Source organism: Microtus oregoni, unplaced genomic scaffold, assembly GCF_018167655.1.
Source record: "Microtus oregoni isolate MIOR12 unplaced genomic scaffold, Mior012 000037F_ref0000500, whole genome shotgun sequence".
In the NCBI taxonomy this organism is placed as follows: domain Eukaryota; kingdom Metazoa; phylum Chordata; class Mammalia; order Rodentia; family Cricetidae; genus Microtus; species Microtus oregoni.
In genome coordinates, this window is record NW_024543096.1 from 10,878,830 (window position 1) to 10,892,957 (window position 14,128).

Genomic DNA, 14,128 nt, shown 5'->3' on the forward strand with positions numbered 1-14,128 from the left:
TAACTATAAGGCTCTCAGAATGTGAAGATGTGGTGTCTGCTGGCTCATGCTGATTTTTATACAGTATATCATTTCTAAGTAGAATATAGGTCTACAGAGCAGTGGTTCTCAACCTTTCTGCTTTTTCCCTTTTTAAATTAAGATTTATTATTTTCTCATTTTACATAGTATCCCCATTACCACGCCTTCTTCTCATTCTACCCCAGGTTTCCCTCTATCCCCTCCCCCATACACTCCTCAGAAAGGGTAAAGCTTTTGACGAAGAGTCAACAAAGTCTTATCCTTCCTTCACTTTGAGGCCAAGACCATGGCCCTTGCCTCTATATCTAGGCAGAACAAAGTATCTCTGCAAAGAGAATGTGTTCCTAGACTCCAGTTCAAGCACTAGGGATAAATCATGATCCTACTGCCATTGCCCTACATACTGCCCAAGCCTCACACCTCTGTCACACATTGATGGGCCTAGTTTGGTCCTATGCAGGTTTCCTCCGCTATCAGTCCAGAGTCAGGAAGCTCTCACTCGCTCAGATCAGCTGATAATCTTATGGGGACCTAAGGAAAATTATGAATTATGGCCAAATCCTGACTGCAATATTCTGTGAGGCTTGATCACCTCAGCTAGCTGTTTTGAGGTTGTTCTGGATGTAGGACTCAGAGGAAACTCCAACAGAGTTCCTCTGAAATGTTGGATCATCTGGGCCATCTGCTTCTATGTAAGATTGTTTGTGTGTGTGGGAGGGGTCTTCCTTGATCACAGCTGATTTTTCTTAACCCAAAATGAATCCACAGCTTCTCATTTCCTGTGGAAACAAAAACAAAACTTTTCTCCAAAGTAACATAACTTTTTACTTTAATTTTGAAGTAAAGACATTTTCAAAATGCATATGTTGGATTAATCAAAACGCATTTATAATCCAATGTCTTTTAGCAGCTGTTGCTCCTTCCTCAGCATTCAATTTAAACACAACACAATAACATACAGTATCTAGACTCTGTGTATTTTATATCTTTTCATGGCTTTATTTTAAACTCTATTTCTACTAATTTTTTTTTTTTTTTGGATTTTTGAGACTAGGTTTCTCTGAGTGTCTGGCTGTCTTGGCATTTACTCTGTAGACCAGGTTGTCCTTGAACTCACAGAAATTCACATTCTTCTACCTCCCAAGTGTTCGTATTAAAGGTGTGTGCCACCACACCCAACTACTCTCTTTTTTTTTTTTGATTTTTATTTTGAGGACTTTATCCTTTTTTCTTTTCTCTACTAAGCCTACATATATTTTTTTTAAAGAAAAATACACTCTAAACCGTTTAGAGGTTTCTTTTGTCTGAATCTATCTTTATTGTATATCTCTCTTTTTCTGACCACATGAGTCTTTAATTTGCTACATTATATGGCTAGGATAAAAGCCATGATGGCTGGGTCCACTCCATTCCTTAACTTTCTGAGAGTCTAGCCTCATGGCAGAGGGCCTGGCTGAAGGCATGATATTGCTGCAACTCTATGGCATCTCAAGGGCCCTGCTACCACCAACAAGCATGCTGTCAGCTGTTCATGAACACCATTTAAGTGTTTGCTGATAGGTTCTCTTAAAAGAACTGCAAGGTTTTTGCAGCTAAAGCTGAGTCAGGAAGCCCATCTTAATTGAGACACACTTTCCTCTAACAAACAGAGCTCACCTGCGAAAATGCGGCTACCAAGAAGCTATGCTTAACTCTGTTTTTTTTTTTTTCTTTCTAGAATTACTTCTCAAACTCTCTCAGGTTTTAAGTGGATTTAGTTGTCCAGGTTGGCACCATTTGTTTCTGGAAGTTTCTGTTCTGCTTCAACCCTCGGCTGTTCAGTCCCAAGGAAGCACACAGAGGTTTACATTAATCATAAACTGGTTGGCCTATTATCTCAGGCTTCTTAATAACTCTTTCTTACATCTTAAATTAGCCCATTATTCTTGTCTATGTTAGCCACATGGCTTGGTACCTATTTCACTGAGGCATTCTCATCTTGCTTCTGCAAATGGTTGATGACTACAGATGACTCTCTTCTCTTCCCAGACTTCTCCTGTTCTCATCATCCCACCTCTACTTCCTACCTGGTTGTCCCACCTGTATTTCCTGCCTGGCTACTGGACAATCAGTGTTTTATTAAAATACAAGTAACAAATCTTTACAGGGTATGAGACTATTGTCCTACAACACCCTTTAATGCACATGTCCAGGTTGTGGTAACCCCAATCATATTTTTTTTCATTGCTACTTCATAACTGTAAATATTTTTTGGAGATAGGGGTCTAGTGAAGGGGTTGTAACCCATAGGTAGAGAACTGCTGTAATGGAGGAAGCTATCTTACCATATTATTGAGATAAGCCACAGTAATATGTATTTCTGAAGTTAATTTAACCTAATTGTTCAAGACAAAGCCAATTTCAAAGGATGGTATTTTGACTAATAATTTCTTGTTTTCCACTCCTTATCCAATCCAGTGTGAGCATTTGTGTTGCTTCTAGTTTTTCTAAAGTGATATGCAAATAAATCTTCAAGCATAATATTTTGTCACAAAACCACTAATGAAACATTTTTTCAGGAAAATTAATCATGAAGTCAGTACTACTCAATCATAATTTTGAAAAATGAGAGAGGATATTAAATTAGTAATTTTAGTTAGCTTTATCTACCACAGAAATGAACCCAGAACACTTAAATTGTTATAGAATTGAAGCCTGGGAGGGTTCAGTGTTTTCTTTTTAGACTTATGGCATTACTTTATAAACTTTAAAGCTATGTTTTATGTAATTTTATCCATTATAACTCTTACTACAATACATGATTCTTTCCCTGATCATTTTTATTGAAATGTGACATTTCTGAATCTCATTATTTCAAGGTTATCTTACATATTGGATGTTCTGGATAAAAAGATGTTAAGAGAGATACTGTCTCTTAAAAAAATGAAGTTTTCTATCCAGAGAGAAGTTTAAATAATCAATATTTCTTTTAGAAGGAATTGCTTTTGATGCTGGAGTGTCATCAGAGTGCTCTACAACAATACTTTGGCATTTAATTTTGAAATAAACCAGATTCTCAGGAGATGCAGGATATATAGCTCATGGATAATGGAGTTTGGAATGTAGTCATTTTGAAAACTGTTACCTGGTGATGGGGTTTGTCACAGACACTGGATGCCTAAGCAATTGTTGCTTCCTTTTTGGTGGCTCATGGGCTTTGAGTCTTTGTTGTGATACAATAGCCTAAATCCTAGTATTTGTGGGTCTCTCTGTGTGTCTGTATTAGCATCTGATAGTCACTGGTTTTAAGAAAATGAGTTAATTATTGGTATATTTACAAAATATGTAATAAAATTGCTGTCTTGACACAGTTATTTAGTTATTTCAGTCAAATGCTGTTTTTAATATCAAAAATACTGAGGAAATCAAGTTGCTGTTGTATGGTTTACATAGAAATTCATTGTATTGTTTTTGTTTCTAAAAGAAAACAATTTTCTGACAACCAATGAAATGGTTAGTATCATCTGAAATAAAGCTATACATTTTAAACATAAACAGGTGAAATAGGTTCCTCTCCATTTTCTTCTGATTTCTTAACGTTTATTCATTTATTAATATTTCCAAGGCCTTGAGGTGATGTTTGATGGCCCATAACATGGGATAAAATCAATAAATAATGAAGACAGTCTGTGTTAACCTCAGTTATAAGTACAAGAAGAAACATAGAGCATATGTTCAGTCCATTATGAAGATCATATTTACATAAATTTCCTATAAAATTTTCTGATGGAGAATAAATGACTCTATAGGGAAATATGAGCTTTAGCAAAGCAATGAAGTTTTCATTAAGTATAAACAGATGAATTACATAGTTGAGTTAAGTTTTGCTTATTAGATACTAAATTAACACCAGTTTATATTTAGCTGATGACTCTTTTAGTCCAAGAATTGCAAGTACTATGCAGCAAACATTTGCATTTCAAAAGTCATAAGCAATAAAAGAAGCATTTTTATATTTATTGAGTGTATTAATCAGATGATGCTGAGGAAGTCAGCTAGTGGCAATTTGTACATGTGTTTGAGTTTTGTAGAATTGTAAAGAAAACTAATAGTTAAATAAACATTGAAATAGTGTTAAAATAGCCCTAACTGATTTGTGTTTTTCTGAAACATTACAGGCGTTGTCAAAGTGGATTATGGAGATGTGTCAGTCAGAAAAACACTAAGGGAAAATCTGAAGTGTAAGCCTTTTTCTTGGTACCTAGAAAACATCTATCCGGATTCCCAGATCCCAAGACGTTATTACTCACTTGGTGAGGTATGAATTATTTATTTTGCTTAAGTTATAAATATATTTTGCAAATGGAACACTTTATAAGCAGCTCAATATTTTTTCATCTTATGGATAAAATGCTGTAAGGATTTTTAAATGGTCTATTTTAAATGACTTCTCTCTCTCTCTCTCTCTCTCTCTCTCTCTCTCTCTCTCTCTCTTTTTCAAGGACCGTGAAGGTCTTCAATGTAAGGGGAAGTTTAAGATTCAGCAAGCAGAATTTTCTTGTTTTAATACTAATAGACAGTGTTTTGGCCATTAACTTATTCCTAAGTGTTTTCTGTTAACTCCCAAGAGTTTTTGTTTCTGAGTGTCATAACCATTAACATCATCTGGATTGAAAGCAAAACTGAGGTTTAAAACACAGCAAACCACTAAAATTATGTAGCTACAAATTTTGATACAACAATATATTTGAACAAAAATATATTTCCATAACAACATCTAAGATTGAAAAGTTTGTCATCAGTTTTATTTATTTATTTATTTATTTAATTTAACTTCATGAATGCAGTTCTCCCCTTCCCCCTCTCCTCCCATCCCCCCACCTCCCTTCTCCCTCACCCCCATCCGCTGCTCCTCTATTTCTGTTCACAAAAAAACAAGCCTCTAATATGTACCAACAAAACATGTCATATCAAATTTGCTGAAATACTAAGTAACTCCCCTTGCATTAAGGCTGGGCAAAGCAACCCAATATGAGAAATAGGTTTGCAAGAGCCACCCAAAGCCACCCTGTGCTCCCAATGCCAAAGTCCCACATGTAGACCAAACTACACAACTGCCACATGTATGTAGAGGGCCTAAGTTGGTCCCATGCAAGTTCCCAGGTTGTTGGTTCAATTTCTGTGAGTTCCTATGAGCCAGGTTAGTTATGTTTTTTTGTTTTGTGATGTCTTTCACCCCTCTGACTTCTACAGTCCTTCCTCCCTCTCTTCAGCAGGATTCCCCAAAGTAGACCCATTGTTTGCTGGTGGGTTTTTGCATGTGTTTCCATTAGTTAGTGGATAAGACTCTCTGATATTTTATAAGTTACCACTTTTGTGTGAATCATTAGAGATAGATGGAGTCCCTTGACTGTTCCAATTGTCAATCTATTTCAGTCAGACAGTGAATGTCAATAGTCTTTGAAAATATTGCAAATAAAAGTAAAAGTGAAATACATAAGTTGGGTCTTAGTGTTATAAAATGGATTGGACACTCATAGTAATATACCATTCATTTATAAAATACTTCAATTGTTCAATGTAAATAATTGACTTCATAATTATACATATACACACATAATAATCAATTGCTCAACATTTGATTTATATCCTTTATGATATGTGCTTCCTCTTTGTAGTTTCCTATTTACTATTGAAAAGTTTCTAATCAAAACTAATTCAATATTGATTATGATAAAAGCATTTGACCTCAATAATATAATTCATTTAGGAAATTAGATTTAGTAAATGACTGTAGATTTAAACTATTATTTTGTAGTTCAGAATAGTAAAATGTATAACATTTGGTGCTCATACTTTATAGAAGGAAAACAATGAAAGAAGTTCTCCTCACATTAAGTAGAGCTGATTTATTTTATATAACTATTGTGAAGTGACTTCCCAATACTCCATTGGCAAAATTTCTATCCTCCATCAGTTGTGCCCCCTTCTTTATGTAGAATTTCTGTTTTCATGTGTTTAATCTGAATTGTGTAATGAAAAATTTTATGTGTAGTAATAAGTGGATACATTTTACTTGTGTGTTTTCAGTCACTAATTAGTTCTGCTTTGATGTGTTTTTATGGAGAAAATATTGTAGTTGTTCCTTCTTAATATATAATGCATGCAAGAAAAGAACTGATTAATCATGAAATTCAATCTATCTTTTAAAAAGAACATTGTACCTTATTTTGATATAGATTATTGTTCTCAATAACACATGATAATAAATCACTGCCTTCCTTTTAGTCATGGGATGGAGTCAATCAAAGAGGACTTTTGGGAAACTCACTGGGACCATCAATTACTCCTGAAAAATACCTGAACTTTATTTTATTTAACAAAACTAGATGTTTACAGCCAAATTAAAAATTCAATTGTAAGATTTGCACATACCAAGAAAATCTATTGACTTCCCTTTAAAATAAAATTCATTGTAGGCAAATTCCTCTCAATAGTGTACTAAGTTTGAAGGATCAATCTTCTGAAATAAATCAAGGGCCTACACTAAATACAAAAATATTCTCCAAAAATTTCAGAGGTTGATTTGAGGGATCTTTGCAACGTACATAGAATAAGGTGGCATAAATAGATTGAGAAAAGTCCCAAGACCTCAAGTCAATCAACATAAGGCTCATATCACCTAAGATTCATAGTATCATTTGAAATCAATGTAAGGTTCTTATCTCTTAAGGCTCATAGTTTCTGCAGTAGGTGGTGCTGAATACCTATGCCAGAGTGTCTCCTAGAGTGTCTGGGAGGAAACAACAGTAAAGCTGATTTGTCACTGTGTTGATACTGCTGCAAGTAGTTTCCATTAATTGTACTATTTTTTAATGACAATATTTTCCTCAGTTGGGTCTTTTTTTTCTAGTTTATGAAGAAACTGTCACATGGGATTGGTGCAAGTTAATTATTGAAGTCAGGATTCTAATACCTGTTAGTCTAGCACTATAGCCCATGCTTTTGTTATAAGTTATAAAAGAAAATAACTTTTATTTTCTATCCAGTAAAATATTATTATTAAATAAAATCTGAGACCTGTTTCTTGTGCTAAGAATGCAAAGCTAAATTAAAAACAAACTAAACTCCTTACTGTAGAGTCGCTCTACTGAAATTGAGAGGACGTAAGGGTGTCAAGAGGAAATCAAACAGGCAAAGGAAAACAGTGGAAATCAAAAGCGCCCCACATGAGCTATGCAACTTTCCATGGTTCTACTCAAACAACCAATAAGTTTAAAACATCTTTGAGATATATTGTTTTGAGCTTCCTGGGATATTAATGTACTGTAGTTTTCCATTTTAAAACCAGGCTCCAAATAAATCCAACACAGCATTTGTATCCATGGAAACAGAAAGGCTAATTCAGCAAGCTCTCTTCAATTCAATTTTTGCTTAACCATGTATACATAATTTAAGATGGACATCTTGATAATGAGTTAGTGTTAAACTGCTAATGGGCAAAAGTCATGGTTTGAGGCTTTTTCTGTCTTACTGTCTGTCATGTCTTTCATTCCACAAGAAGGGACTTTCTCCCTAAAAGCATTCCAAAGTGTCTAATGTAGAAGCTACTTGTTATCAAATTATATTTTAATCTAATCACCATGTACTTCTCCCTTAATTTCTACTGACCTTTTAATCATTTAAGAGTTTACGCAGTTTTTTAATAAAGGTCCATATATTTAATGTTGTTCTCTGGATAAGAGCAAACATTTCTCCATCAATCATTTTTTTCTTTAGAGCTTTCTTCATTCTGTTTGATGATTATTATGTATCAACACTGAAATCAACATGAGTAAACTTATTGATGTCAGACATCTTTACTTTATGGTCTGATGTTTACATCTACTTGGATAATTGAAATGTTACTTTACTCTGCTCACAAATTAAGTACAAATGACAGTCAGAAGTAAAAAGATGTGGAATTGCTTTGAACTCAGACCTTTAAATAACTTAATGAAGCATGTGCCTTTTAGACTCAGTAAGCAGCCCTAATGGAATGAGGAGTCTGCGCCCTTTCCAGTATTAAATGCTTTCTTAAGAAGCCCTTTATCTTATGTAGCTGTAACCTAACAGGTTCAGGTGTTCTAAATATAAGGACTAATTCCTCCACAGATTTAAATAAATAACCTTCTAAAACAGTATGTTGGCCCAAAATTTTAAGCTCTGACAGGGTAGTATTCTATATATATATATTGTGATATTTGGAACAAAGGACTCTCCAAGGTTAAAGAGATGAAAAGTAGGATTTGTGGAGCCAAGTGACTTAACCCTAGGTACTAATAATTTCCATCTGCATGCCGCCTGGACAGGTTTTGGCATTGGTCTCTGCACTTTGTATTGTGCAGTTGACCTTGGCACTTTTCCTCTTTAACCACGTCAGCTAGTTAATGCCCTTATATACATGCTATTATATTTCTTAAATATTTTTGAAGAGCAAACTTAAATAGATAAAATTAGACATCTGCAAAGCTGTGAGGCTGCAAGGATTATAGATAAATTCTGTTAGTAAAAAGAGTGGAAGCTAAAATGCTTAAAGCCTTAACATCCCTGGTAATCAGATTTATTTATAGATTCACAGTCTTTTTGACCCTTTAATAGGATAACCAGTAAATTAGCATCTAATTCTAGGTCAGACACACAAATGTGGGTGTTCTCTCTCTATGCTTTAATTTCAAAATCTTGGAGACCCAGAAGCCAATTTTCATCCAGAATAAATGAGTACATATCTAGGTGAAATATTGCATTTTTCTATTAATTTTGAATAGAATTCACTCCAATTTAATTTTTAGTTAGATATTGATACAAGCAACTGCAATAAACCATAAACAGTTTGAGATTTTAACAAAGTAAGATAGGACTTGTTAAATAAACAAATTCTTATCCTTCTGAACCACTCAAATTAACAGATATACATCATAATTAATATGTATGCAATATAGCCCATATATTATTGACATTACAATACAGAGCCAGTATAAATATTTGGTAAGTTGATGAAGCCCAATTAAAGGATAAATGTGCTGTTGTGATTAAATTTTTCCAAAGTTCTTTTTCTAGTGTAAATAATGTTATTCTTTATTTTTAGGGTGGCGATTTTAAATGTAAAGATTGATTGATTGGGTGGGGACAATCCCTCTATTTTTAGATTAGTGTAAACTCCCCTCTTGGAAATCCAGCAAAGGGAATAAAAGCTAATTACTTCTAAGAGTTCTTCTGGTGTGCAGCAGAAACTGTGCAGTGGCTTTCTGACTTCCAGCATCAACATTAAGTGAAAGACAATACTCTCATTTATATCCTTAAGAATTATTTCCAAGGCACAAAAGATTATGTGTAAACAAAGAAACCTCAAAGCAGATAACCAATTAAAATTAGAACTGTTTTGGTCTTATGTTATGTAGTAAATGCTGTATCACAGCATAGAAAATAAATCAAAGAATTGCTAGACCTCCAAACTCCCACAGTGCTCTGGATATTTTGATGTAGGGCATGTAACACATGTAAATGAGATTCTTAGTAGTTTAAGTTATTTACAGGTTGATTGCCATTTGCTAAGACTGACACCAGTGACAGGTCAGTACCTTGTCTACTTTTTTTCCAATGATGCCATTTAGGAGCCCACATTTGACTGTGTACCAAGTTGTTAGTGTGTTTTTGGTTTTAAAATCTCATATGTACACTACAGTATGTCTATATAGGTCAGAGGGAAACGTCTAGGAGTTTATTATCTTCTTACACCTAGTAGGTCCCAATAATAGAATTTAGTTATTCAGGATTGAAGGTAAATGCCTTTATTGGCTGAACCATCTTACTGGCCTTGTGGTTAGTCATCATAACTGGTCTCCAAACTCTGCAATTAGATGATTTCTGAAATTATAACTATTCTATAATTATAATCATGGTCTTTCATTGCCTCTGATCGATACCAACACTTTTCTTGCCTGTCCAGGTCTGTTTTATAATACTCACTTATTTGAAAGTCACAACTGGCATTTCCCAGCTTCATTAAATAACTACATTTATTACTTGTGGAAATGCTAGTTCAATGTTTATCATTTCATTGGCATAATGGGAAATAAATCTTGATTTTCAAACTTGATTGGATTTAAAGGTTACCAGTAGATTAATGAAGCACACCTCTGGGTTTGTCTGTACAGTTTATCTCTATAAAGAATAGGGTAAAAAAGAACACCTTCCCTAAGTGTAGAGTGCTTCAGTCACGAGCTGGGGAAGGATGATAGAATGAAAGAACAAAAGGAAGAAGGATGCAGTATAGGTGTTCTCTCTGTTTCTTGGCTGCCGTGTTCTAGCTGTTCAAATCATCCACACCTGCTCTACCATGGTGGAATACAACCCCTGAATCCATCTGTGAAAACCAAACCATCTTTTCCCCTTTATATAATGTTGTTTAGGTATTTTTGACAAAGTGACAAAGACAGAAGGGAAAAAGTGAAAACAATATGTAATATGTTGTTACATGAAAGTAAGGAATTTTTGTTATGGTAGAGGTGGTGCTGACTTTATAAACCAATATAAAGGTTTAGCTTCAGCTTCTGTAAGTGTGCACAGATTAGAGACTGATTAGGTCCTTCAGACATTTATCTAAGTTCATTCTGACAAGTTTTCTAACCACACATCTATATCTTTTTCTACTTTTCCAGCTTTAGTATCTATCTAGCCAGCTTGACAGACTTCACTTTATTTCAGATACAAAAGTCACTTTGTGCTACATTCTGGAGGACAAGTAATACTACTTGCATATAAGTTAAGAAGCCAAAAACATGGTTGTAACTTCAAAAATAGGACAGCCTTCTACTAATAAAAATTGATCTATTCTGGAATTCTTTCGAAATGACATCATCTAACTTTAAAAAAAAAAGAACACCAACGTGTGGACTAAAAATGAGAAATAGAAGGGAAAAACAAAAGAGAAAAGAACAGAAAAGATGATGTAACATTGACAACAAAATGAGATATTGAGGTAAATGCACACCCCAAAATAGGAGGCAACAAACGTATCACTGGCATGACTTTGTCATCTTTGCAGACAGAACAGGGAGAAGAGATGAGGGGTCAGGTAGAGATTAAGTCAGGATAATTCCTAAGTCGAGCAGTTTTTGATGAGAAATTATTTCCCATGAATTAAAAAATAGTAGCTGAAACTGGGAAGGGCCTTTTGCACACAGATGAGCTCTCCACTCTATGTTCTGAAGCGCTTCAACATTCTGGCACCCGGGGATGCTTGAAACTCACTTTCAGTCTCCCTTTTAAGAGAAATCAGAGAATACAGCCAGAATCTAGGAGGAAAGGACAAAGAGGAAACTAAAATGAGAGGCTCCCAGAAAAAAGAAAGAAAGAAAAATAGAAAAGGTAAGCAAAACTAAGAGGTTAAAAAAGAAACAGTAGAGGCCTTTTAATAAACAATCTTTGAAATACAGAGAAGAAAAATCTCTGCGAAGCAGAAAAAGGAACCCTGATCAACCTTCCCACTTAAACGTTAAAGAGAAGAGAAGTCAGGCAAAGAAAACAATTTATACAAAAGGATGAATGCTAAACAGCTGTATATGTCATTATAAGCAAATAGATGGAAATTCTAGATGCAAACTTATTATGTAAAAGAAACTAAAGTGTAAAATAAGTGATGTGAACTGTAATATAGAAAAGAACAATAACTTTCAAATTTAGCAAAACTTGAAGATGCATCACAAAAATATAAAAAATATCAGAAATTAAAGAGTAAATATTTTCAGAAATAATTATTTAACAACTGAGAACACATGATCCATAATCTCAACTGAAAAACCCATTGTAATTTTAAGGGTAGTAAAGGAGGTAATATTAAAATGACAAGGAAATTTTAAAACTTTGATAAAATTGAGAGACATGTATGATAATAAACAACACACAGAGCTATATTTCCTAAATATCAAAATCAACCTAATGAAGTAAAATGAACATTATTGCGAGTAATTCAAGGATCCAGTACTGAAAATTGAATCTTTAATATGAAGAAAGAACATTATATACCAAATTTTCTATCATAAGAAACACCAAGTTTGTGATGTCTATTTTATTTTTTGGCTCATATAAAAACTACCTGAAATTTCTTCTGGACCCATCTGAAAAAAAAAGTATACCAAAATTAGCTTCTGATCTCCACTGTTATCTTTTACCACCCAAAATAACGTCTCTCTCCTCAACATGATGGAAAAGGCTCCATACTTGTTTTCTGGTTCCCTGTCCTGTCTCTAACCCACTTTCAGCAGCCACAGTAATGTATTACTGTGAATAGCTGTAATGAGAACACAGGATTGATGACATCATTTAGTCTTGGATACTTATGTAGCCTGCTCCTTGCTCTCTGCTCCATGGCCAGAGTTGCTAATCCATTATTCCAGTATTTTGTAACTCCAGTGGGCATCTGTCTGCTATTCTCTTGTCTGGGTTGCTCTTGCATAGATGGAATTGAGACTGCTCTGTTACAAAACTAAATCGTTTTTTTTCCCAGTTCTTTTTTAGAGAGGACATTTGCATCACTTTTTTCTCCCTGTGCTTTGCATTTAAAAGGAGGCCTTTTAAATTAATGTCTTAAAGTAAAATATAATATTATATTATATTATATTGCTTCTACTTCTTCACTCTAACTCCACCCATCTCTCCCCCAGGCCCTTTTAGACTGATGGCCTCTTTTCTTTGGTTATTATTATTACACACATTTGCATAAATCTATGCATACAGAATAGTGAATCTGTTGACTCTGACTTATGGGTATATAACTTCAGGGCTAAATATTTTGTGTTGAATAACTAAATAGGGAACTCATTCTTAGGAAGAGTTAATTCTACTTTCCCATGAGATATATTAATATTTTGACATATTTTAATATGATTTTATTGCTTTATTTTATGCTTAAATGTAAGCTACACAATGAAAGAAAGTATGTTCTCTTTGTTCAGTGCTGTATTCTCATACACCAAACAGTGCTTTATATAAGATGTAAACTTTCTTAATGTTTCTTGATTTAGTCACCAAATTCATAAAAGATTTCAAAAAACGGAATATATACATATATATATATGATATATAAGTTTATATATCATAAATGTAGATCAATAATAAAGTGTTACTAAGGGCAATATATTTTGGCATTTGTTTTTTATTATTGTAAAAAATAATTTTATTATAATGAGTTCAGAAGTAAAAACATCACATACCTAAATTAAAATAGGCATTCAAATACTTTCCCTGTCCCAGACTTGGAGGCGTCTTAAAATTCTGAACATAATTTCTCAGAATCAAATGACAAGTGCCTAATTAATGCTCCTTTAAATTATGCCATCAGATTATACACTGGGGAAGAAATGCTTTGAGATTTTTATTGTCAAACAGAGATACAAAGCCTTACAAATGACTTTACACATAACACTGTGACTTTATCTTGTATCTATTCAAATGTCATGGACCTTGTAGAGATCTACCCTCAATGACAATTTAGCAAGAGGTATGATGTTATAACTCAACCATATAGAGTATGATTTATTGGAATATGTGAATTGCACACAGACCTATTTACTATACATTCTATCAATTATTGCCTTCCTAATAATTGTACATGTGCTGATTGTGAAAATGATCTTCTAATGCAATCAATTATTAAATAACTTGAAACAGATTGAAAATACCACCTAACCGTGAGCCACCATTTGGGTGTAATTCTGGAAGCCCAAATGCTTTCAGTACAATGATCACAATGTACTCTGCCCCGTCTATTGGTGTTACTGCCTAGATCTCTTGATGAAGGTGTCTATAATTCTGAACTAAATTTCGACCCAATGAATGAGGGCTTGAGAATTTTAGCCACTTACTAATCTTACCCAGTGCGATTAAGACTGTTCATATTTCCTCATTGAAGTCTTACTGCCAATCAAAGGATTTTTTTGCACCCCCGGGAAGCACGATTTAACAATAATTTTTGCAAAATAGGAAAATTGAATTATATATGTTTACTCTGTCATCTAAAAATTATATTGAACATCTCTAATTTCATTAATTGGAAAGAAATGAAGAGATTTTTCGCCAATGTATAATA

The 14,128-nt window shown here is 33.9% G+C and overlaps 1 protein-coding gene across 3 annotated transcripts in view; it reads left to right on the forward strand.

Moving 5' to 3' along the window:
- Positions 1–14,128, forward strand: part of Galnt13 (polypeptide N-acetylgalactosaminyltransferase 13) — a 475,135-nt gene that overhangs the window by 412,214 nt on the left and 48,793 nt on the right. For all 3 annotated transcript variants that reach the window (XM_041631595.1, XM_041631593.1, XM_041631594.1), the window contains one exon: positions 4,179–4,318. In XM_041631595.1, coding sequence (XP_041487529.1) covers positions 4,179–4,318 — 140 coding nt within the window. The remainder of the gene's footprint in view (positions 1–4,178; positions 4,319–14,128) is intronic.